The following is a 26,099-nucleotide window of genomic DNA, read 5'->3' as shown; positions in this document are numbered from 1 at the left end:
GCTTAAGCCCATCACTCTTCCCCCCCCCCCCTGCACAGATTGGCAGTGTTCTTCGCCGGAGCAATTGCCCATCCCAGAAAAATTAGTGCTCCATCTAAGAATTATGGGCTCTAGCAGCCCAATAGAAGATCAAGCAGTACGGGCCACAGAGTACAATGGGATTCTTTTCAGGGCTGGCCAACGTGGTGCCCTCTAGATGCCCATCATCAGTGACCAATGGCCATTCTGGTTCAGGCTGCTGGGAATTGGCGTAAGGAAACATTTGAAGGCCGCCACATTGGCTTCGCTGCTAGAAACCTAAGCTACAAAGAAGTTCAGTTCAACACTTGCAACGCAGGCAGAAGGTGAGATTTTTGCCCTTTCTGGTGAGATTTTTGCCCTTTCTGTGTGGCCCAGCTACTGGGAAGGGTGCTTGCCGTCTTACCATTTCCACCCAGGTGCCCCCAACGGGAATGAAACGCCCTTCTTTCACAAAGTTCTTAATTGTAGAGTACAATCCAGGGTACCAGTTCTTCACCCATTCAAACTGCTGAGCCTGCATTGAAAATGGCAAACACATTCATTCATTAATTTCATTAATTTACACACTGCTTCGTTGTAAAAAAAAAAAATTCCTCGAAGTGGTTTAGAAAGAGAATAAAACAATAAAGTCAAGTAAAGGCAACTCTTTAAAACATTCACAAAACAAAATCAGCAAAATTAGAGCACCCATTCTACACATCTGGGGAGGCTCTACTATACAAAAATGTTTTTAGGAGGCACTGAAATCGGGAAGTGAAGGTGTTTGCTGGATGTCAATAGCCTGATGTCAATAGGCAGGGAGTTCCAAAGGGTAGGTGCTGCCACACTAAATGTTTCTGAGTTCTTACAACGTGAAACAGGTATTATGCGGCGCCTGTAACCCACACCTGCAACTTGTGTGCGAAAAATAAGTGCTACCATCCAGATTTGGAGAAGCATGGCTCTAAAAATTTCAGCTAACAATCAATGTGCCCCACATTTATAAAACACAGATCAGTCAGAGTGCTTGCAACCCTTTCAGTTCTCCAGGAACATAGAATAGTAGTACCAGGAGAGCAGGGTTTCATTTTGTATTTAGCTCCTTCATGAGAAATTATTTTTCATTAGCAATAATGTCTCTAGTCCTACCAGGTAGGAAATATTTGTGTGCAACAAATTCACATTCACCACCATTTGCAATACAGTGGTACCTTGGTTTAAGAACAGCTTAGTTTTTGAACAACTTGGATTAAGAACGCTGCAAACCCAGAAGTAGGTGTTTTGGTTTGTGAACTTTGCCTTGGAAGAAGAACATGTTCCGCTTCCTGTTGAGTGTGTTCCATTTGTAAATTGAGTCCCCCGCTGCTATGGGAAAGCACGCCTTGGTTTAAGAACTCTTTGGTTGAAGAACGGACTTCCGGAACGGATTAAGTTCGTAAACCAAGGTACCACTGCACCGGCAAATTTTTGGCAGAAGGTAAATGTAACCATCAACAGATCTGTACGGAACAATCTTACATTTACAGAGCAAAATATCCCCTTGAATATTTTCAAGCACATGGAACCTTACAAAAGGACAATATGAATGGAGTCTCCGTGCCCTGACCACAGCAACTAATCAACTAAAACATGGGCGTTTGATCACTAGCTCCTTGGATCCAGCCTGCAGCTTCTCTGCCTCAGCCCCACCCAACACAAGGTAATCAGACTAAGGTGAGCAGGGTAAGAGTCCCATTCATGCAAACAGGACATAGTCGTAATCCACATTGCTGCTGGGAAGCTGTGGCTGAATATGTGTGAGTGGGGCCTGTATGTGGCTTTGGCCCTGCTCACCACTGGCATGTTCAGTTTCTGTTAATTGGTTCTCATGGGAAACTTACAGATTCTTACACAGTTAACTCAAGACAGTGTCAATTTACTCTTGGCAGAAAGCCAAGGTCTGCCTGGCCTGGCAACAGCTCTCTGATTGGTTAATGACCAGCACTGAACTCTGTTATCTAGGAATGCTAGCACAGTTGTTTCTTGTTGGGTGTTAGGAGTAGGAGTGCTGCGTGTGGTTGGAGAGAGAGAGAGAGACAGAGAGGATTTGTTTTGCTTTGCTTTGTATGCAGAAACTCTGCTGGTTTTCTTTTCTTTTAATAAATCCTGTAAATAGTTATTCTGCGTCTAGCAGACTAGTCATTTCCACCTCAACTAGCTTCTGCGCTGTGCAGTAAAACTCTGCTACATTTGGGCTAAAGCCACTAGAGCTATGCCTGACACTTCAAAATTCTAAGATGGCATGTGGTCCCCAGAAGCTGACCCACGAGGGAACACAGCCCTTGACCTATACAAGGTCCCCCACCCATGCATAGACATATTAATAATACCTGTGAGCAAACAAAGGTGAACTTTGGGTTCTTCTCCATCAGGCGTATGACAGTCACCCAGCTGCGAGCACATTTACGGATCGTCTCATTGTAAGGCCACAGCCAAGCTAAGACGACAATTGCAGGCAGGAGCTGGTTTATTCATTTATGATGCCCACGTGGCCTATGGCGGTCACAATCCTAGCTTGCCCGGCCCCATAGCAGAACAGACAGAAAATAAGCCTCTCAAATGGCATCCAGAAGAAATCAGAATCTTGTCAGTCGCATGCGTGACTAGACAGATATATAATGAAGGTGCTAAATTCTGCAGCCAGAAAACCCGGATTTTGAGGTCAGCGCAATGTATTCATGGAGACAGAAATGTGCAGCAATTATGCCATTACAGAAATGCGGCCTTGAAGGAAGAAATGCATGCTGTGTGCAGCAAGTGGGGAAAACAAATGCACTTTTTAATGGTGCCAAAAGAAAAATAAAAGATTGTGCAGAAAAGTCTAAGTATATAGACAGGAATAAAAATGTCAGGGCACATGGAATTGGAGTTGCACAAAAACTGCAGTTAGACCATCTCTAGTTTTCTAGCCTGACCATTTTTGAGATTCTACAACATTCTCTTTGAAGCTGTTCATAGCTTTCATTATTCTATGGCCTTCAACTCCGCCCCCTCCATCCATTCCTCTCCCATCCAGTCCTTGCCAAATAATTCCATTTAAAAAAAAAAACTCGAAAGCAACACGATGGCCAGATACACTACAGAAAACTTTATGGAATGATGCAAAACATCAAAACTATCAAACTGAAGTCTCTGAAAGTCTCTGAAAGTCCTTGAATAAGTGCCAGACTTTAGCCGGCGGAGATCAAGCTTGTAAAGCTTTGCATAATCGGCAAATGTCCAACTATGATCTCCGACTCTGAACAGTGTTTCCGGATAGCAACTACTGTTTTGTTCAGCTCTTCATCAGCCAATTAGTTCAACAAACACTCGTAAGTAGAAAGATGTGTAATTTCTTCATTAGCCAATCTTTTTTTCGAATTGATATAATATACCTGAGAATGAAAAATACTCTGGTACAGTGCTCATACATAATCAAGTGTTTACAAGCTTGATCTCCACCGGGTGAAGTCTGGCACCGTGACTTATTCAAGGGCTTTCAGAGACTTCAGTTTGATAGTTTTAATGTTTTGCATTGTTCCATAAAGTTTTCTGTACTGTAATTGTTTCTTTCAATCGTGTTGCTTTCGATATTGCTTTGTGTATAAAGATTGTTTGCACGTTTGCTTGGGTGTGGACCAAGCATCTCCTTGCTGCCGTGACCATCTGGCGACTGAAAGGCTAAGAGATCTGGCAGGCGGCTGCTGTGCTTTAAGTCTACACCTTTCTCTAGTAAAGCACTAGAACCGGTCGTGCTGATGTTTTTGGCATCCTTATTTGGTATCCCTGCATCCCACCTCTCCCACAAAGCCCTCTGTTGGGCCTGCGGTTCAGAACAACCACCCGCCGCCCACCCCAGCCAATATTGCTGGTGCCCTCCCTACAACACTGCGCCAAAATGCACTTCCTGTTACCGGAATCAATGTGGCAATGGCCCATGGCGTGGATGGCATGCTGACTCTCTCCATTCTTTTGACCGAAGACGGAGCAGGCAAGTTCGTGCACTGCAGCAAAAGTTGATGGGTTGGCAACATCACACAGGTTAATCATCCGATTGGCTGTGTAGAGTGCCTGGAAGCTCCGCTGATTTTCCTCCCCAAGAAGCTGCGTAACAGGAAAACATAACCATATGCTGGCAAAATATGTCGTCCACACAAGCCTACACCAAGGAACTGTTGGGTATTTGTTTTGTATATACAGTACCACTAAATCACAAAACATGTCAATGCAGTTTACAACATCAAATGATAAAAACCATACAATAAAAGCATCAAAAAATATTTTAAGTTAAAAGGCAACAAAAAAGAAAGGCTAAAAGTTGTAAGCATCAACAAACCATTGTGGGAGAAGTATTCTTAATTGCCTGCTTAGGCCTGACAGAATAAAAAAAAATTCAGCAGGCCTTTATTTATTTATTTAAAGTGTCCCTGGATTTATTGGAAAAAAATCTGGTAACCTTAGAATAATGCTTTTTATAGGGTAGGGTAGAGGGACCCAGGTGGCGCTGTGGGCTAAACCACTGAGCCTAGGGCTTGCTGATCAGAAGGTCGGCGGTTCGAATCCCTGTGACGGGGTGAGCTCCCGTTGCTTGGTCCCAGCTCCTGCCAACATAGCAGTTCAAAAGCACATCAAAAGCAAGTAGATAAATAGGAACCGCTATAGTGGGAAGGTAAACGGCGTTTCCATGTGCTGCTCTGGTTCGCCAGAAGCGGTTTTGTCATGCTGGCCACATGACCTGGAAGCTATACGCCGGCTCCCTCGGCCAATAATGCGAGATGAGCGCGCATCCCCAGAGTCGGTCATGACTGGACCTAATGGTCAGGGGTCCCTTTACCTTTAGGGTAGGGTAGGGAGCACTGAGGGCGAGTTTATGGAACCAGGGGAGCAGTGGCCCAAAAAAGTTTAGGAACAACTGAACTAGATAATGAGGGAGGTGACTTCCTCCAGTGCACAGCCAGCATTTGAAGACAAAACCAGGAAGCATAAGCTTTACCTTAGCCATGTCCAGAAGAATCTCAAAGTCTACCAGAAGTTCATGGACATCCCTGTTGAAGACCACCAGCTCTGCCTTCTGCAGGGAGAACTTCTTGTCAGGATCAGGTGGTGCAATCATGCTGCCTTTCCCAGCTCCAAACAGACCATTGCAGGCAACCTCCACATACAGGGTCAAGCTAGGGAAGAGAAAAATGTCAGCAATCTCATCAGGTATCTAACTGTTTAATCCAGGGGTAGCAAGCACGGTGCCTTCCAACACCCTTCACCCTCAGCCAACACGGTCTGGACTTCTTTTTAAATGAATGATTGCTGAAAGAAAATGGGCAAAAATAGGCAACCTGACCTTCCTAGAAAAACAAGAGAGTAACCCTCTGAATGGCTAAGAGGGCTTCCTTGCTCACCTGTGGGGGTCCGTCTCCTTTAGATTATCTGTCAGAATGTAGCTGGTCTTCTCACCTTCCTGCGTCAAACCCTGTCAGATTTTGGGGGGTGGAAGAGAGGGGATCAGAGGTAACCTCTTAAATGTAACACAATAGTGGACAACACTGCCTAAAACGGAACAAGTGGCATAATGTGCCAACACAATCATTGACTTGTCACTAACTATTGACAATTGAATGCTGCACAAAGATGTACACTACCTCCTTGCAAGAGCCAGTGAGGGCTTTTCAGTTGCATGGCAAGATCTGCTGCTTCTCCCGTCACACACCCTGACATATATACTAGACTCTGAACCCTTTGTGGACATTGCCAACTCTTAGCTTTGTTTTTCAGAGAGAGAGAGAGAGAGAGAGAGAGAGAGAGAGAGAGAGAGAGAGAGAGAGAGAGAGAGAGAGAATCGTGTGCCTGGCTTGTTTCATCTCTAGTTAAAGTCAGCACCATTTAAAAGGCGCTGAATTATTTTAATTCTACTCTGGGCAAGGGGGCAGGATGCATGACTTTGATATGGTCATGAGCGCTAGCTAATCAGCACTCTGCACACCCAGGTGAGGTTGTCACTTACCTGCACAGGTTGGGCATCCCTCCAAATCATTCCCTCTCCTTCACTTTCCCAAAGAAGGTGGACTTCCTTTCCTGTCCATTCCATGGGGATGCTGAGATCTACTTTGAACCAGCAGGTCTGCCATCTTAGGGAAGTGACATGTACAATTTCAGGTGACTTTTTAAAAATAATAATAATAATAATAATAATAATAATAATAATAATAATACAAACAATACTTCTAATTTCCACAGGATAACTATCTCACTAGGATGGCAAGAAATGTATTAGTGTTTGCCCAATACTTCAGTCAGAAAAGGGCCCTGAAATCCCTGGCTCAACCAAAGCACACACCATTGAGGTTACTTACCGGTAGGTATTCAGCCTCATGTGATTTAACAGAGTAGCAGCAACAAACAGACAACACGGTAATGTTAGCAAAACAATGAAAAGGTAAACCACCGTGAAGTGCAAATATATAAATGTATATGCACCAACAACCTTCACATATACAAGGAGTTTCAAAAATGTGTACAAAATCTCATGCTCGAGGTCTTAAAAGTCCACTATAAAGTGCAATAATCAAGTCCGATAGTAAAGTGCTATGATGTATCATGCGTTCTTATCTCTTCCCATGCGTTCTTATCTCATCCGACGGGTGGCCAGCTTCTTCCCCGTTTCACAGGAATGGTTTCCTCAGGGGGCGGACTCTTTCTTAAGTAATAAATTTGTATAAATTTATATGATGCACCATACATACTTATACTCACAATCCTTCGGTAGTCTTGTTAAGCTTTTGCACATGAACCTTTGGTGAGTATTTTAAACATTTCTGTACAATGTTTTAAAGAAATGTATAAGTATGGGAAGAGATAAGAACGCATGATACATCATAGCACTTTACTATCGGACTTGATTATTGCACTTTATTCTGGACTTTTAAGACCTCGAGCATGAGATTTTGTACACATTTTTGAAACTCCTTGTATATGTGAAGGTTGTTGGTGCATATACATTTATATATTTGCACTTCACAGTGGTTTACCTTTTCATGTGATTTAACGGCACTCCGCTCAAGTTTGCTTTGTCCCATAGCTTTCCATAGCTGTGACTCAAGGACAGGGCATCTGCTCTGCAGGCAGGAGGTGCCAGGTTCAATCCTCGGCTTCTCCATGTAGGGCTGGGGAAAATTCCCTGCCCGAAACTACACTGTCGGTGTAGGCAAGACTGAGCAAGACAGACCAATGGTCTGACTAGTATAAGGCAGCTTCCTGTGTTCCGATTATATTTTTATTTTATTTATTAAATTTATATATCATCCTTCACCCAAATATCTCAGGGCGGTTTACAAGATAAAGATACAGGATAAAAGCACAAAATAAATAGTTAAAACAAAACAATACTCCCCACGTCCCACAAACGTGGTCCCATTAAAAAGGCCATAGAATATTAATCAGCCCAAAGCCTGGTTGAAGAAGAATCGTCTGGTGCCTAAAGATTTATAATGAAGGTGCTGGATGAACCTCCCTGGGGAGAGCATTCTACAAATGGGGAGCCTCTGAAGAAAAGGCCATTCTCATGTTACCACCTTCCGGACATCTCATGGAGGAGGAGGCACATGAAGAAGGGATAGTGTGACAAATTGAAGCACTTTTAAAATGTTTATTCCGGCCCGGCTGGCAAAGAGTTAACCCACCTCCAGCCTGACTGGCATAGAACTCTGATGGGGGCGGGACTGTGCCCGGTTTTAAAAAAAAGGAGGGAGTGTCGGTTTGGTGAGTTAGGAGGGAGAGGGAGGAAGGTGTGGTGTGATGTTATGAGGTGGCTTGTATGAAGACAGTTAAGAGGCTAGGAAAACTTAAAGTTAAATGTTTGACTGAGTTTATTTTGTACAACTGGAACAAAGCTAATTAATAAATGACACGTTAAAGAATCACTTATGTTTTTAACACAATAAAACTTCATCTCTGTTTTTGCCAACAAGAGGTCCGTCTGTATTTTTTCCAGCGAGGTACCAGGACTCACAGCCGTGGTGACTCAAGAGAGGGCAAAACTCACCTCAGGCAGGGAGGTGGTGATTTGTGTCCTGAGGTTACACGGAGGAGGCTTAGAAGGGTAACCTGAGGTGCCAAGAAGTTGCCAGAGTGCATAGGGCAAACTTCTACAGTGGGGGAATCCAACTGAGGGAGACCCTTTACTGGAGGCAAGAGGTTATTCCTGGGGGACAGCCTAGAGTTTCTTAAGGTACCAGGCCACGCAAGCTGGAAGGCTCTCCTTACTAAGAAACCCAGTAGTAAAAGGGGTTTATATTTTTTGAGGCGTCAGGAGAAGAGGGTGGGTGTTTTCCCCTCTGGATTCCTGTGTCGCAGTGATAGTAAGGTAGAGTGGGACACGGATCGTCACATTTTTGGTGGCAGCGTCGTGATCGAAATTAAAAGCTCACGCGCCTAGTTTGGTTTGAGTCTGTCAGGATTTTCCTGTGAGGAAAATGACTCACGTAAGAAAACCCAGAGAGGCAAAAGGAGATGAAAGAACGGAAGGGGCTGAGGGAAGCCCAGATTCTCAGGTTGAACTTATGAAACTACGAATTGAGATGGCTCGAATTGAAGCTGAGAGGGAAAAGATAGCATCTGAAAGTGAGAGAGAAAAAGCTAGGATTGAAGCTGAAAGTGAGAGGGAAAAAGCTAGAATTGAAAGTGAGAGAGAAAAAGCCAGAATTGAAGCTGAGAGGGAAAAGATAGCAATTGAAAGTGAGAGAGAAAAAGCCAGAATTGAAGCTGAGAGGGAAAAGATAGCAATTGAAAGTGAGAGAGAAAAAGCCAGAATTGAAGCTGAGGAGAGAATGCAGTCAGAGAGGATAAGGGCACAATTAGAACAGGACAGAATGAAGCTTGAAGAGATACGTTTGAGATCGGAATTAACTAGTAGCCCAGTTAATAATGATAGTATCGCAATTAATTTAAAAAGGTTCCCCAAATTTGGAAAAGACGATAATGTCGAATCGTTTCTATTTACCTTCGAACGCGTTTGTGTGGAATTTCAAATACCTGAGGAGAACTGGATGCTTTATTTAAGACCTCAAATTTGTGGGATACTAAGTGAAATTTATGCTGACCTGAGGGAAGAAGAGCTGTCAAGTTACCAAGTATTTAAGCAAAGGGTCAGGGTTCGATGTGGGCTCACGGCTGAACAAAGCAGAAAGGCTTTTCGTGAGGCAAAAAAGGAACATAAAGAGACTTATGCCCAACTAGCTAGCCGCTTAGATAAATTACTTGACAGATGGATTCAAGGGAGTGGAGTGAAGAACTTTGATGAGTTAAAACAATTAATTTGTTTAGAACAATTTTTTAAGCAAATCCCTAGCAATTTACGTTGGTTCTTGAGGGATAAAAAGCTGAAAACTGTGGCAGCGGTTGCCGAGGTCTTAGACGAACTACAAGGTGATTTCAATGAAATAGCATTCCCAAAACACTCACAGAAGGGTAATCCATGGAGAAACAGAGAAATTAAAGACAGGCAAGAAAATTTTCCTGTCAGGGAATCAGTTTCTGACAAGACAGGGTCTAAGAAAATCACTTGTTTTTTCTGTAATCGTGAGGGCCATGTACGTGCCAGGTGCCCCCTGCTGGTTAAGTCGCAAACTACACCTACTGCAGCTAAACAAATAAAACTGGTAACGCAGTCACAGGAAAGTAGCTCGCCTCAGACAGAAGGCTCAGAGAAAGCGGACAGTCCAGCTGAGACTACTTCTAAGGTCTTGCAGGTCTGGAGGGCTGAGCAGGAGTGCAACCAAGATTACATGGAGCCAATTGAATTAAATGGTCAGTTTTGTTTAGGTTTGAGGGACACAGGAGCAGAAGTCTCACTTGTCAAATCACAATTTGTTCCAAAGGAACAGTACCTCAAGGGTCAGTCCTATAGTTTAAAAGGCATATGGGGCCCACATTTTGAAGTACCATTAGCTGAAGTTGATATTACCTACAAAGGATTTTGTGGCAAATGGAGAGTAGGAATCCTAAATGAATTGGAGGTACCCTTTTTAATAGGGAATGACCTAGCTAGTCAGAAGCACCGTATTCAAGTGATAACTAGGTCACAGTCTCAAGTCACTGAGAGTAATCCTCCTGCAGTTATAGAGACACCCATAGAGCCTGGTGAGGATGAAGGGCTGATTAGCGTGCCAGTGGTCCAGGAGCACGGTGCCCAATTCTTGAGTGATCAAAAAGAGGATGAAACTATAAAAGAGCTGTGGGGTAAAGCACAAAGTCCTAATGCCGAAGTAACTGTGGAGAACCCCTGCTTATTTACCACCATTGAGGGAAGACTGTATAGAATTTCTAGGAGGAGGAAAACTGCTGCTGTTTGGGAAAGGAAGAAACAGTTAGTGTTGCCAAGAGCTTACCGGTTGCAAGTGCTACAAATGGCACACGACGCACCCTCAGCAGCGCATCTAGGCATTAGAAAGACTAGTGATAGAATCCAAGCAAGATTTTACTGGCCTGGGATGGGCAAAGACATCAAAGAGTATTGCAAGTCCTGTGTGATCTGCCAAAAAGCAGGCAAAAGAGCGGACAAAACGCGAGGCTTGTTACAGTCTATTCCCGTAATTACTGAGCCCTTTTCCAGAGTAGGAGTGGACATCCTCGGGCCTATCTCCAGAGTTACGAAAAGGGGGAATAAATTTATTTTATGCCTAGTGGATTATGCTACGCGCTATCCAGAAGCAATACCTCTAAAGAACATTGACTCAAAGACTGTAGCAAAAGCCCTCATGTCGGTGTTCTTAAGGCTGGGATTCCCCAAAGAAATTATAACAGATTTAGGGACATCCTTCACGTCCAAGACCATGGAAGAGCTTTTAACCCTTTGTGGGATTAAGCATGTTAAAACTACGGCTTACCATCCGCAGTCGAATGGCTTGACGGAGAAATTTAATTCGACCCTGAGCCGGATGCTAAAAACCTATTCCATCAATCATCCTAACGACTGGGATGAGAGGCTGCAACACTTCCTATTCGGTTATCGCGAAGTGCCGCAGGAGAGCACAGGGTTCAGTCCTTTTGAACTCCTATTTGGACGACAGCCACGAGGACCCCTAGACTTGATGAAAGCAGCGTGGTCAGGGGAGGAGCAGATCGACAGCCCTGATGTTGTGACGTATCTACAGGAGCTGCAGAGCGACCTTCAAGAGCTACGGGAGCAAGCTGCTCACAACTTGCAGCAGGCACAGCGTCGACAGAAGCAGTGGTATGATGCACACGCAAGAGACAGAACTTTCCAGCCTGGTGACAGTGTACTCGTGTTAAGAACAAGACGTCGAAAGAAGTTGGAGATGTCGTGGGACGGTCCCTTCAAAGTGGTCGAGAGGATATCAGCGGTGAACTATTTGGTAGAGTTAGATGGGGAAGGGAACCGATGTAAAAACTTTCATGTAAATTTACTTAAGCCTTATTTTGACAGAAATAAGTTGGTGTTACAAGTAAAGGGGAAGATGACACAAGGAATTCATTTAACTGGGTGGGGAGAGCTGAGTAAGGGCACAACTCTATCAGAGGTGTCATTCGATGAAAGTCTGACCCCAGAGCAAAAGGAGCAGTTAAAATTAGTCCTTGCTCAGTTTGCTCAGATCTTCTCAAACATCCCAGGGAGGACCAACCTAGCAACTCATAAAATAGATACGGGGGAAGCAAGACCCATAGCTACCCCTCCTTACAGAGTGACGGGGGAGCACGCCGACTTGGTCTCTTCAGAGATCGGGGAGATGCTTGCACTGGGGTTGATTGAGCCCTCTTACAGCCCCTGGTCATCGCCCCTGCTCTTGTTCAGGAAGCCAGACAATACCTTTCGTCCCTGTGTAGACTTCAGAAAGTTGAACCAGGTGACCGTGCCGGACGTTTACCCCATGCCACGGGTGGACGACTTGGTTGAGACCATAGGAAAAGCGAATTATATATCTACACTGGACTTAACAAAAGGGTACTGGCAAGTGGAAATGGATCCCTTAGACAAGCCCAAAACCGCTTTCATCACTAGAGATGGGTTGTTTGAATTTAAAGTGTTGCCTTTTGGATTAAAGAACGCGGCAGCCACGTTCCAGCGACTCATCGATAGGATGCTAAGGGGTCTGCAAACGTTCGCCCTTGCTTACATTGACGACATAGCGGTATTTAGCCCATCGTGGAGAGATCACTTACAGCACCTAAGTGTGGTCTTCCAGAGGATAAAAGCGGCAGGTTTAACAGTAAAAGCGGCTAAGTGTCAGATGGGGAAAAGACAGGTAAAATACCTAGGCCATGTTCTCGGAGGGGGAGTGATCAGGCCAGATACTAACAAAGTGGAAGCCATCAGAAGCTGGCCGGCTCCCAAAACTAAGAAGCAGGTGCGTGCCTTTATAGGAGCTATAGGTTATTATAGGCGTTTTATCCCCCAGTTCAGCACTCACGCGGCTGTGTTGAGTGACTGCACGAAGAAAAGCCGCCCGGACAGGATTATCTGGACCACACAGTGTCAACAAGCTTTTGAACTTTTAAAGGCTGCTCTGATGACAGAGCCCATTTTAAAAGCACCTGATTTCTTTTGCCCTTTTAATTTAATGACGGACGCTTCAGGTGTTGGTTTAGGTGCAGTGCTGGCACAGGAGGGAGAAGGAGGGTTTTTACACCCGGTGTTATATATCAGCCGGAAGCTATTAGAGAGGGAAAAGCACCTCTCTACCATAGAACTCGAATGCCTAGCGATTTTGTGGTCCGTAGGTAAACTGAAGCCTTACCTGTGGGGCCGAAAGTTTACCCTATATACCGATCACTCACCGCTGAAATGGCTAAACCAAATGAAGGGTAACAACAGCAAGTTAATCAGGTGGAGCATGCAGTTACAAGATTACACATTTGATGTCAAGCACATAAGTGGGAAGGAAAACATCATAGCGGACGCTTTATCCAGGTATTTTTGAGAGGTATAGAATGGTGCGAATTATTATATGAAATGGTGGGAACCCTAGCAGAACATTTGTGCTAAGGCGTTATGATCTAACACATGCCAAACATGGTTTATCTGTGTACAAGTTTATGAGATGTTAATTTAGTTCACTTTGTAATATGAATGTTATAAAATGCATTGAAGTATTTTTAACCCCAAGCCCATTGCTTTGGCATTGCTCTAATTAATTAAGAGCAAGCCGACACAATGTCTTTGTGGTGGGGGGAGATATGTGACAAATTGAAGCACTTTTAAAATGTTTATTCCGGCCCGGCTGGCAAAGAGTTAACCCACCTCCAGCCTGACTGGCATAGAACTCTGATGGGGGCGGGACTGTGCCCGGTTTTAAAAAAAAGGAGGGAGAGTCGGTTTGGTGAGTTAGGAGGGAGAGGGAGGAAGGTGTGGTGTGATGTTATGAGGTGGCTTGTATGAAGACAGTTAAGAGGCTAGGAAAACTTAAAGTTAAATGTTTGACTGAGTTTATTTTGTACAACTGGAACAAAGCTAATTAATAAATGACACGTTAAAGAATCACTTATGTTTTTAACACAATAAAACTTCATCTCTGTTTTTGCCAACAAGAGGTCCGTCTGTATTTTTTCCAGCGAGGTACCAGGACTCACAGCCGTGGTGACTCAAGAGAGGGCAAAACTCACCTCAGGCAGGGAGGTGGTGATTTGTGTCCTGAGGTTACACGGAGGAGGCTTAGAAGGGTAACCTGAGGTGCCAAGAAGTTGCCAGAGTGCATAGGGCAAACTTCTACAGTGGGGGAATCCAACTGAGGGAGACCCTTTACTGGAGGCAAGAGGTTATTCCTGGGGGACAGCCTAGAGTTTCTTAAGGTACCAGGCCACGCAAGCTGGAAGGCTCTCCTTACTAAGAAACCCAGTAGTAAAAGGGGTTTATATTTTTTGAGGTGTCAGGAGAAGAGGGTGGGTGTTTTCCCCTCTGGATTCCTGTGTCGCAGTGATAGTAAGGTAGAGTGGGACACGGATCGTCACAGATAGTTTATATGTTCCTTTAATTCATTGGCCTCTAAGGGAATACTTAAAGGTAAAAGGTAAAGGGGCCCCTAACCATCAGGTCCAGTCGTGTCCGACTCTGGGGTTGCGGCGCTCATCTCGCTCTATAGGCCGAGGGAGCCGGTGTTTGTCCGCAGACAGCTTCCAGGTCATGTGGCCAGCATGACAAAGCTGCTTCTGGCGAACCAGAGCAGCGCACGGAAATGCCGTTTACCTTCCCGCTGGAGCGGTCCCTATTTATCTACTTGCACTTTGATGTGCTTTCGAACTGCTAGGTGGGCAGGAGCTGGGACCGAGCAATGGGAGCTCACCCCGTTGCAGGGATTCGAACCGCCGACCTTCTGATCAGCAAGCCCTAGACTCTGTGATTTAACCCACAGCACCACCTGGGTCCCTTAAGGGAATACTTACGTGCTTCCAAAACTGTCTCCAACTTTCACAAGCCTAAATTCTTGTCTGATAGCTTCGTCATATGGAATCCGGTGTGAGGTTTCAAAGCAAGAGAGAGATGCCAACGGGCAGGAAGCACCAAACAGCCTGCAGTCAAACATACACCTGTGTCATCAGCTCTTTGATTTTTTTTTAATGAAATTACAAATTACAAGTATAATTGTAAATAAATAAATCTGATTGGTCACTGTGGAGAAAAATGTGCTTGACAAGATCTGATTTCAGCAGGGCTCTTCGGTTCTTAAGCCATAAGAACACAGGAAGGGACCTGCTGGACCAGTCCAATGGCTAATCTAGCCCAGTATCCTGTTCTCAAAGTGCCTATGGAAAGTCCACAAGCAGGACACAAATGCAAGAGCCCACTCCCCTCCTGCAGTTTCCAGCAACTGGTATTCAGAAGCAGCACTGCCTCCAACAGTGGAAGTAGAATATCAGATGGCATGTTTCACAGCAAGTTAAAATGGCTGGAGATCAAACTGTCCAAACTCGGGAATGCTTTTGTTGAGACATTGCAGGGGATTGGACTAGAGGACCATCAGGGTCCCTTCCAACTCCACAATTCTATGATTAAGAGGATGGGGCTAAGGATTAAGGGCCACTTTGAAACTCGGAACTCTCATGTAGCCTCTAACCGCAAAAGACAGGACTCTTGAAAGGCTCTTAAACTGTACTTCTATTGTATTATGCTATCCTCTGGACCCAACATGGCCACAACCACCTCCTAAAAACAAATATGGTCGCATCAAATCCTCCCATGCAGGCAAAAACTGTGTGTTCTTAAGAATGTAAGAAGAGCCTGCTGGATCAGGCCAATGGCCCATCTAGTCCAGCATCCTATTCTCACAGGAGGGCAATCAGATGCCACAGTGGGAAAACCGGAAGCAGGACCTGAGCATGGGCATAGCCATTATTTTTGTTGGGAGGGGCAGAAACTAAGTCAGCTATGCATTTTTAATGATTTTTATTGATTTGGGGGAGCAGTTGCCCCTACCTGCCACCCCCCCGCGCCCTAGCTACGCCCATGGACTTCAGCACAACACCACTTTCCCCGCCCCTGCAGTTTCCAGAAACTGACATTCACAAGCATTATTTGCTCCAATTGTGGAGGCAGAGCACAGACATCGTGGCTAGTAGTAGCCATCCATAGCCCCCCCCCCTTCCATGAAACTGCGACGGTAACCCACTTATAAAGCCATCCAAGTTGGTGGCCATAACTGCCTCCTGTAGGAGGGAGTTCCGTAGTTTAACTCTGCGCTGCGTGAAGAAGTAAGCCAGGTGGGGAGAATGGGGAAGGCTTTAGGTGTCGCACCAACACAAGCCCACCTGCCCCGGAGGTTGCAGTCCGTGAAGTATATCTCGGAGATAAACTTTTCGACCCGTTCGAGTGTAGTTCGCCGGTGCTTCAATACGGCAGGTTTTAGTTCTGCTCCGGACCCCGCCATGGCTCTCAAAGTGCAAAAATTAACCCCTTCGGTACTGCACGTAAATATATCCGCTGCGCAACACAACTGAGCACAATGGTTCCGCCTCTCCTGGGCTCCCGAAAGCTCGACTCTCCAGTTCCAGGAAAAGCGGAGGTTTTTTTTTTTAAGGCGCATGCGTATGAAGGAAATGAAGTCTCCGCCCTTCCCCTCAGTTTCACTTGCCACAGTAGCGAAGTTTCTGCCCTTGGTGGCCAAAGGAGGGCACTGCGTTTTCCTCTGAGCCCCACAGTATCGTACATCTTTAGCGGATGTGGAAAGCGCTTATCCGGTGAAAGATCACGACGGATTTACTGTATTTATTTTTTTGCAAGACAATGCAATAGAATCTGCACTGAATGTATAAGGGAGTTGGGCAGCCTTGCTGTGAAAGACAGAGTCACAGCCCGCTGCCCCCACTGTTTGCACCAAAGGGCAAAGACTAACATTAGGTATCTGAAGAAGTGTGCATGCACATGAAAGTTCATACCTATGACAAACTTAGTTGGTCTCTAAGGTGCTACTGGAAGAAATTTTATTTTTATTTTTTATTTTGTTTTGATAGTTAGGCTTTGCTCACCAGACTATATATATATATATATATATATATATATATATATATATATATATATATATGAGAGAAAGACCACATAAAAATACACAGAGCCCTGTGTGCTTGCTGTTCTAAAAGGACAAGGCTCTTCCCTCCCCCCCTTTTCAAAAACGCATTTATAAAAAAATATGTGCCCTCCCCCCAACTTCTGGCCCACAGTCAGACGGCCCCAACAGTAGCTTAAAGGTAAAAATAAAGGGACCCCTGACCATTAGGTCCAGTCGTGACTGACTCTGGGGTTGCGGCGCTCATATCGCGTTATTGGGCGAGGGAGCTGGCATGCAGCTTCCAGGTCATGTGGCCAGCATGACTAAGCCGCTTCTGGTGAACCTGAGCAACACACGGAAACACCACTTACCTTCCCGCTGTAAGGGTACCTATTTATCTACAGTACGTGCACTTTGACGTGCTTTTGAACTGCTAGGTTGGCAGGAGCTGGGATCGAGGAATGGGAGCTCACCCCGTCGCGGGGATTCGAACCGCTGACCTTCTGATCGTACTGCCTTGCTCTGCGTTACCCACTGAGGTGCGTGGTTTGAATTGAAATTTAACCAAGACCTGACTGCTCCTAGCCCAACACACCAGTGCCTCTAACGCGGAAGCAGAACACCCTTCTCTGGGCGACCTGGGGCCATGCAGTACAGAGGCAAAAGTGGGTGGAACAATGAATGCAGATTTTACCTTTCTACAGCAAGGTACTTTCTATACACACTCACACACCCCTCTCTGCCCAGGCACACAAGAGGCATCGTCTAAGTTCAAGGACACATCTCTCCAGAGGAGCACTGAAGGAGAGCGTGAAGCAGGACCAGTGAGGAGGGTGACCTGGGGAGGATCCAGTGGGCTAAAAAAGGGCTCCTGCTGAGCCACATTCAGCTCCCCACCCAATCTTATGAATGAAAAAGGCACATGAAAGGGGCAGGAACCCAACCAGCCTGGCAGCTAAATCTTACTAGTGGAAAGGAAGCAACATCATCTACCCATCGCTGTCAAGTTCTCTCTTTTTTTAAAGGGAAATTTCCTTATGCTGAATAGGCTTCATCGTGAGAAAAGGGAAAACTTGTCAGTTATGCCTCTACCACACCCAAGGGCATCAGGTGAGCTTCGGAGAGCCATGTGGCTGGCACACCCAGCTCAGCCCTTCAGCACCTGGCCACTGCTCTGCCTGGCACCTACTTGCTGCCCATTCAAACCAATGCCACAGGGCAGCGAGACATCAACAAGTGCCTTAATGGTCTGAGCATGCATGATGTCTGCTTGTGGATCACTCTTTCTCTCTACTCCCTGTCAGCGTCCTATGCTCACGGCGCAATCTGTGAAGTCTTCACAGATTGGTGGGAATTATACAATGCGTTTTGGTAGCCTTTATAGGAAGAGAGGAAAAAAGAGAGCAAATAAGGATACCGTTAGAAGACTCTGCTAACTCGGACTGTATGTCAAGGTAGATGCAGGGAAAATTCAGCCTTGAGCAAGTTTGAGAGAAAGCAGGTGCCCTGTAATTCTCGGTGAATCGGGCCCTGGGGGTACTTTCCCTCCGAGAATGTGACTTCATTTCTACGCAGGTGTAAAGCTAAGGCGAGGGAACATCTGTGGATGAGCCTGTGCAAACCATAGGCCTGGGGACTCCCCTTTTGTGGGCTCCCCTTTTGTGGGCAGCCACTTTCGCTAGGACCAAGGGAAGCCGCCTCGAACATGGCAGGGGCTTGTTCATGGCAGAAGCCCAGCCCCAAGCAAACCCTGCCGCCCAGGAGCTGCCTCCGGAGGGGCTCAGCGGCCAGGACTGCTGGCGGAGGGGGGCAGCCTCGCACGGCCCAATACGGACGCCCCCCACCCGGTAGGCTCTTCTCGCGTGCATCTCCGGCCAGCCCGGACCCTGGGAGGGAAGCCTCGCTCTTCCCGCCGCCTTGGCCCAGCCAGCGACGCCTACAGCTGGAGCACACGCGGCCCCTTTGGCCTCCCTCGGCAAACACAGCGGGGCTCACGTGTCGCGAGAGCTGCGGCCGGCCCGCTGGCCAGCGCCGCTATTCCTTCCCCGCAGTAGAGCCTCGCGAGATTTCCGGCCGTTTTCCTTTCTTGCCGGAGACCGAGCTCTCGCGAGAGCCCGTCCCCCCTCCCGCGACGATAGGATGGGATGGGCAGAGGCGAGCCTGTTATCTCCTCGCCGCGCTTAACCTCTCGCGGCGTTTGAGGGAAGACTCCGCCCCTCCTGGGCACTTGCCCCCTCGCGCCCCCTCCCCTTCCCTCGCCGCCGCCGCCGCCGCTTTTCTCGGGAAGGAGTGACATGGAGCCGGCCGGGCCAGGTCAGTGTGAAGGGGAGGCGGGCGGAGGGAGGGAAGGACCCCGCGCCCCCTCTGCCCTCCTCAAGCGCATTCTTTCTCCTGCCCCCCCCTCAGGCCTCCCGTCACCGCCTCATTTCACCTCCCCCTCAGAGCCCCCCCCGGGTCTTTTCTGCCCCTTTTCCTTTGTGCTTGCCTCTCCCCTCCCCCCCGCCCCCCGTCTTCAGAGGGACCGGGGTCTGTCGGCCATCTTCTCTCCCCAGCCCCGTGTAAAGGGAGCGGAGGAGGCGCAGCCCAGGTCGGCAGGGGCGGGGCTGCTGACCTCTGTCAGGGCTGGGGCACTTCAGGTTGCGGCGCGGGGGTGGGGAGTCAAAGAATGGGGTGGGGGTGGGGTTAATTTTTTTACTGCGCCTCTGGGCGCTTGATGTGGGGGAATAGGAGAGGCCTTGTTTTCGTGGGGTGGGGAGGTTAATCTCCGTCATGACTCTGCCGATTCAGGTTGGGGGGGTTGTTGCAGCGATTGCGGGGGGGGGGCTTCCCCTCAATGAATATTCCGCCATATCATCTATTCACAGAAGGCTAGCGTTTTGGAGAGAAGCGCACGCCCTCTGGTCCTCTGGCTTTGTGTACACTATACAGTATAAACTTTTCCGTTTGTGCATGAGTGCTGCAAGGGGGGTGGGGCTGCCATGTCACACTCCTGGTTTTCTATGTGTAGGGAGTTGTTTTTAAAGAAAGCTAGTGTGTCAAGAAACTTGTCTTTGCTGTGACACACTAGTTATCTTTGCGCAGGGAGTTAACAGAATGCTGCTTCATATATTTTTTAATGTCAATCTGCGCGCGCGCACACACACAGCCCCGACACAGGTTTGAAATGCATTCTCTTTCAAGTGAGAAGTAGGCCATGGCATTTGGTATAAACATGATAGGATTTTTGTGTTATGCCTTTGAGAAAATGAAACAAAATTGTTCTCTGTGCCTCATGTAACAGTTTTCATGCTCTCTATGTTGTGTTTAATTTTTTTCTATTATTTTTTGCACTCCTTGCTGCTCAGCCAGAAGAGCCTGGTTATTATAGTGGCTTGACAGGTGCAGATCAACGTGTAAAAGGGAGATTTAGGAGCTGGTCTGCGCTGTTGCTCCTGCTTCTTTTAATCTTTCCCCAGCATATATGCATTCCTCCTTACCCCAGCAAAAGCTGACAGCTGATGGCAGGAGATGGGCATGCTCAAACGGCATAGAAAATGCAAGTGATGTTAAGATCGAGTTGGGGGATGATTCTCTTTACTGAAAAGTATTTAATGTTAAGAGCAAAAGCCTCCACCAGCAAAATGGCCTCACCAGACAATAAGTCCAGCTTGCAAAATAGCCAGGAACTTTCCCCTTGGATTCAGTGCATGTCAGCATGGTATGAAGAATGGTGATTTTTTTAAAAGCACTTGGGTTACTAAAGCTTGAAAACTGTTGGGCCAATTATGAATAGTAGCAATGCTAGTACAGTAGATATAGTCACAACCCTCCTGCATTTTTCAGAATGCCACAGTCTACTAGCATGAGGAATCTATGCAGCTCAAACTTTCAAAAGATATTTTGTTTATGCTTCTTCAAATAACTTTTTAAAAAGGTATATCTTGTGCCTTAACCCTTACATTTTCCAAAAAAAATTGCTTGGGGCTACTCTAATATGATGATAACATGAAGCATGTTAATGGGAACAATATTTTATAGAAGTATGATCAGATTTGTATGGCTACATTATATATATATATATATATATATATATATATATATATATATATATATACATACATACATACATACACCCATTATGAAGCATGTAAACACCACTTAAAGCTATAATCAAAATATTTGTTATGTAATAAAAAATCACTTAGTCATAACCTCTAGTTCTGCAAACTCTTAATTTAGTCCCCCAGTAATATAAAGCTTTTTAGCCTCTTTAAAATTGATTCTGGTATTTAAACAATCAGGGGACGGTAAAATGGCACAGCAGCAATGAAGTACATTGCTATTGGTGTTTAGCCCACCCAAATCAAAGGGCTTAAATAGGACACAATTCCTGTATGTTTCTTTAGAAGTAAATCTCACTGTGTGTTCAGTGGGTCTTACCTGTAGGTGCATTGTATTTAGGATTGCAGCCTAAGCATGCTGACCTTTGAATTGTGACTGATTGAATAATACTGTACAGTGGTACCTCTACTTATGAATAACTCTACTTACGAATGGAACTCCATCCGCCATCTTGGATGCGGTTTAGATAGGATTTTTTCTACTTACGAATTTTTAGATAGGGTTGCTTCGACTTACAATGTTTTTCTCCCAATGCATTCCTATGGGATTCGACTTACAATTTTTTTCGACTTACAAATGTGTGTTTGGAACGCATTAAATTTCTAAGTAGAGGTACCACTGTACTGTATTCCTGTTTCAGGGGGAAATCCCCTCAGTTAAATCACAGTGCAGCTTTTTATTCATCCAGATGTTGCTGCTTCCAAATGTAGCTATAGAATAATTAGAATGGAGGGTTGAGAGAGGATTGGAAGACAGAATACGTTTAATCTATTATACACTATCTAAAGATTAGTGGCAGTAAATAGTGCAAAGCCACTCTAAATTGTTCCATTTGTACCTTAGAATTGTAATCAGTACAACTTGAGTAAATTATTTGAATAACGTATCTACAATATAAAAAAATCATTCCAGTATCACCTTAGAGACCAACTAACGTATTTTTCGGACCATAACACGCACATAGTTTTTTAGAGGAGGAAAATAAAATAAATTTAAAAATTCTGGTTTTCCACCTCTAAAAGGCTGGGAGGCGGCAGCAACAGCAGCAGCACCATTTCGGCTGCTTCTCTCAACCCACAGCTGCTGGCTGCGGAGGCAGCACCAGCCCGATTTCGGGCTGATGCTGCCTCCCCCCTTGTTGCTGTCGGCGAAGGGGGAGGAGCGGACAGTGGGAAAGCGCCGCTAATCGTGCTGTCCACTCCTCCCCGTCCCCCTTTGCTGACAGCAATGGCGAAGGGAAAGGAGCGGACAGCAGGCTGATGCTGCCTCCCCCCTTGTTGCTGTCGGCGAAGGGAGAGGAGCGGGCAGTGGGAAAGCGCCGTTTTCATGCTGTCCACTCCTACCCCTCCCCCTTTGCTGACAGCAATGGCGAAGGGAAAGGAGCAGATAGCGGGAAAGCGCTGCTTTTCGCGCTGTCCGCTCCTCCCCCACCCCCTTTGCTGACAGCAACGGCGAAGGGGGAGGAGCGGGCAGCGCGAAATCAGCTGCCTTCACTCCATAACACGCAGTGACTTTTTCCTTTCCGTTTTAGGAGGGGGAAAGTCTGTGTTATGGTCCGAAAAATACGGTAGGTTATGGTCCGAAAAATACGGTATGAGCTTCTGTGTGCGTGCATGCATACTTATTCAGATACACTGAAACAGAAGTCACCAGACCCTTATATATAGTGAGAGGGTGGGGAGGGGTATTACTCAGAAGGGTGGACCACCTTCCTCCTTCCCACCATCTCACCATATATAAGGGTCTGGTGACTTCTGTTTCAGTGTATCTGAAGATGTGTGCAGGCACACAAAAGCTCATACCAATGACAAACTTAGTTTGTCTCTAAGGTGCTACTGGAAGGAATTTTTTTATTTTGTTTCAACTACATCAGACCAACACGGCTACCTACTTGTAACCAGTGTCTACAATAGAAGATGTAAAAACATTTTTGATGTTTAAAGCTGCACTCCTAAGCTTGCATGTTGTGAATGCATTCGAATATAGCACGAAACCACAATTCAGTGCAATGGGAATAAGCACAAGTTATTTGCAGGGAACAAAATGGTTACTCATTTCATCCAAACTGAGAAGAGTGGTCAGTAATAGTGGTCGCTAACAGTGGTTACTGCTAAGGGCGGGATGGAAACAGAGTTATAAAGCACATTTTAAAAGTTAACTTGTTTCCCTAAACTATAGTTAATACTGTACTATATACGGGTTTTCTGGTTGACAACTGAAGCAAAAGCTTTCAGTGTCTTCCTCCTGACCACACTGGAGGAGTGCATGGGTCCTGAGGCTTGTGCACATAATGTATTGTGTGTAAACCACGCCCTTGAAATTAATGGAGCTTACAAACAATTCTGGGAGAGGAAATGCAGTATAAATACTTAGGTATGAAAAGCACTTCTCATGCATTATTCCAATCAGTTTGCGGATTTATGTGCCAGATAAATTGTACTGTACTCATATTTTCTCACTAGAACTTCACCCATATAGTTTTCATCCTATTTTTGTTACTTGGTTAACAGTGTGTGAAATTAGCCAGGACAATTTTGCACGTGGTTGTCGGTCACTTCCAATCAAGTGAAGATGCCTGGGAAGCAGGATGGCACCTGACATCTCCACCATCTAGAGGTGCATGCCTGGGGATCATTGGATCTCGAATGTTTTCACACACTGATACCACATCCTGTAGAATTCTATCAGTTATAGTTTATCTGTACAATCAGAATGAATTTCAGGAACCAAAAATGCTTTTTCTATGCAGGAGTAGTGAAATTGTTGTCACTTGTCTTCACTTACCCCACCCCACTGCCCTGCTCACAGTTGTGAAGAATATTATTACGTTATGAATGGTTCTTGTCACTATTAAGAAAAAGAGGTAGGAATATGCCAATATATGGATTGTCCCTGGGTAAAGTGACTTTTCTTTAAGTTCTTACAGTTCTTTACCTAACTCAGGGTTGTCATCTGAATTATACCATAGCTGCCAAGTTCTCCCTTTTTTTAAGGGAAATTCCCTTATGCTGAATAGACTTCCTCGCGAGAAAAGGGAAAACTTGGCAGCTATGCTATACAGGTGTTTAACTGAGAATCAATTGCAGCCATTCAGTCATTTAAAAAATAAGACTTTAGAGCCATCTTACCCAAAAATGGCAATTAGATATTCCGTTTTGGTGACTGTAATGTTGATTTAAGGAGTCATTTAGCACCTACCTTATATATGTGAGTTTCTAACACTGCTGGTTAATATGCATTCCTGTGGTCTAGATCAATTGTGCTTACCTAGGAGTAAATGTGAATAGAATTATAGCTGTAGTTTTTTAATCATATATACTGTACTTGTCTTCTTTTGGTAAGAAGTCATTGTCAATAGTTACTTCCCTTCTTCTGTTATTCCAAATCTGTGCTATTATCAGTTATATATATTATACCGGTAATAACATATTATATTAATCATCAGTTTGACTTGTCTTTCAGATCGCCTTTTCCAGCATTTAATTGAACCACTGAATGACAGAACAGACAAGAAGTTCTACAATGTTGCTAAACTGGGAGGCACCAAATACGGTAACACTTAATTTATTATTGTTTTTATTAATATGGCTTCATTAATAAACAATGTAATACCTGCAATATTGTATTACATAAGATTTAAATGCTGATTTTCTATAGGTTAGTATCAACTTCTGGTTTTCTTCAGAACTGTTTGAAATATATGGCATGATATAAGACACTATTACATGCTGATCTCACTGCCATGGAGATGATTACATCTACTGCATAAATAACACAGTCCTAAACCTGTCTGCTCAGAAGCAAGCAGTATTGAATCCAATGGAGCTTACTCCCTTGTGGGGTTCGGATTGGGCCTTGCTCCACAGTATTTGTAATTCAGACTACCTGGAATTTTTTTTCCACGTTTTACGCTTCTAATAAACTGAGACGAGGCCAAATTCTATTATCTGGTATATAACAAGAAGCTCAATACTATGTAGAGTTCAGAATTCTTATGTCCACTGATTTCAAAGTGTTCAAACTCATTATTGGATTTCAGCCTTAATGGACAAGAGCTATCACTGAATTAGTTGAAAATCACAAATCAGGGCAATCTCTTTGAAGTTCCTCACAGCTCTGTTACAGTACAACTTAGTTACGGTGCAAAGATAGTTAACTTTCCTGCAAGGGGGGTGGGGGAAAGCAACATTTTTTGTATTCATTGTTTGGTTTCCATTGATGAGCTGCTGGCACATACAAGGCCAATAGCCATGACTCCCAAACTCCCAGCCCCATTCATTTTTGCAAAATTTTATTAAAAATAGCACTCACTGGGTAATAGCGCAAATCCTTTACGTTAACTGTCATTTTCTGAAGCAAGAACAATTGAGCAGAATTTGGCTATAATCCTAACCAAACTTAATAGGGAGTAAGTCCCATGAAACACATTGGGTCTTATCTCTGAGTAAACATACCTAGGGTTCCACAGTTATTGCACATTGCTAAAATTCTAGATGGATGTCATGGCTTCCATGGTAATTGCAGTTGGGACACTAACTCAAGCAGAGTTAAGGTGAAGTTTACAAAGCAAAGTGTTTCACCTGAAGTGCTTCAGTAATATGTATTATTTGATCCACCTCAGTTCCAGTGGTGTGCAGTGATTTTTTTCCCTAGGGGAACAGTTAAGGCCAGAGGCTCCAGCTTGCAAGGGTGATTTGGAACTGGTTGTCACGCCTGTGAGCATCGCACCTCCCTCAGTAAGCCAGGCAGAAGCTTCCTGGGCTTCGGGAAGGAGGCGCCAGGCTTTAATACTGTACTGTAATACTCCAATTTACTGGGAACATTTAGGGGACTAGCCTAGTCCCTCTAGCCCAGGCACGTCCAACCGGTAGATCACTTGATGTCTGTGGTAGATCACTGGTTCCCTCCAAACAAGTTCAACAACTTTGGCTCCCCTAAAAAAAGTTCAACAGTGTTGGCCTGCACCCCCCCCCCAAACAGGGCTTTCCTTCCTAAAAAAAGCTCTGAACCCCCCAAAACTCAATGAGGTAGATCACAGTGTCTTGGGAGTTGGCCACCCCTGCTCTAGTCCACTGACTACACACCACTGCTTGGTTCATAGATTTTATTTGTTACATAACATAGTTACAAACGAAACCTATGAGCCAAGGTGGATCAAATAGACATATTGCTGAAGCAGTTTTTATGCTGTAAACCACCCTGTGATCCTCGGGTGAAGGGCAGTATAGAAATTTAATAAAGAAATAAATACAAAATATTTATTAAAAATACTTTTAACCACTCTTCTTACTAGGCCTCTAGTATCTCTTATTTACTTTAAACAAATATTAAACAGTGCAGTGCTTTCTTTCTCATTCAAACTTGATGTACCTTTGCAGAGCTCTAAAGTTGCCTTAGTTTTATAGAGCCACGCTATGTATGTTTACTCAGAAGAAAGTCTTGCTGAGTTCATTGGCACTTACTGCAGAATACGTATGCCCAGAGTTTTATCAC

General features: G+C 45.0%; 2 protein-coding genes across 2 annotated transcripts in view; one reads left to right on the top strand and one right to left on the bottom strand.

The window, feature by feature from the left end:
• MAN2C1 (mannosidase alpha class 2C member 1) overlaps positions 1–16,289 on the bottom strand; it is a 43,400-nt gene extending 27,111 nt beyond the window's left edge. The window contains exons 1-8 of the mRNA XM_035112383.2: positions 15,769–16,289; positions 14,407–14,532; positions 6,017–6,140; positions 5,415–5,485; positions 5,012–5,189; positions 3,933–4,122; positions 2,370–2,476; positions 425–535 (exon numbers count right to left, since the gene is read on the bottom strand). Of these exons, the coding sequence (XP_034968274.2) occupies positions 425–535; positions 2,370–2,476; positions 3,933–4,122; positions 5,012–5,189; positions 5,415–5,485; positions 6,017–6,140; positions 14,407–14,532; positions 15,769–16,043 (1,182 nt within the window). The 5' untranslated portion in view covers positions 16,044–16,289. The remainder of the gene's footprint in view (positions 1–424; positions 536–2,369; positions 2,477–3,932; positions 4,123–5,011; positions 5,190–5,414; positions 5,486–6,016; positions 6,141–14,406; positions 14,533–15,768) is intronic.
• A 2,339-nt stretch (positions 16,290–18,628) lies between these two features.
• IREB2 (iron responsive element binding protein 2) overlaps positions 18,629–26,099 on the top strand; it is a 41,590-nt gene continuing 34,119 nt past the window's right edge. Inside the window, exons 1-2 of the mRNA XM_060278989.1 lie at positions 18,629–18,818; positions 24,069–24,158. Of these exons, the coding sequence (XP_060134972.1) occupies positions 18,800–18,818; positions 24,069–24,158 (109 nt within the window). The 5' untranslated portion in view covers positions 18,629–18,799. The remainder of the gene's footprint in view (positions 18,819–24,068; positions 24,159–26,099) is intronic.

Source organism: Zootoca vivipara, chromosome 9 (genome assembly GCF_963506605.1).
Source record: "Zootoca vivipara chromosome 9, rZooViv1.1, whole genome shotgun sequence".
Classification (NCBI taxonomy): Eukaryota; Metazoa; Chordata; class Lepidosauria; order Squamata; family Lacertidae; genus Zootoca; species Zootoca vivipara.
Note: the sequence above shows the minus strand (reverse complement) of the source record. Positions and strands in the feature narration are given on the sequence as shown.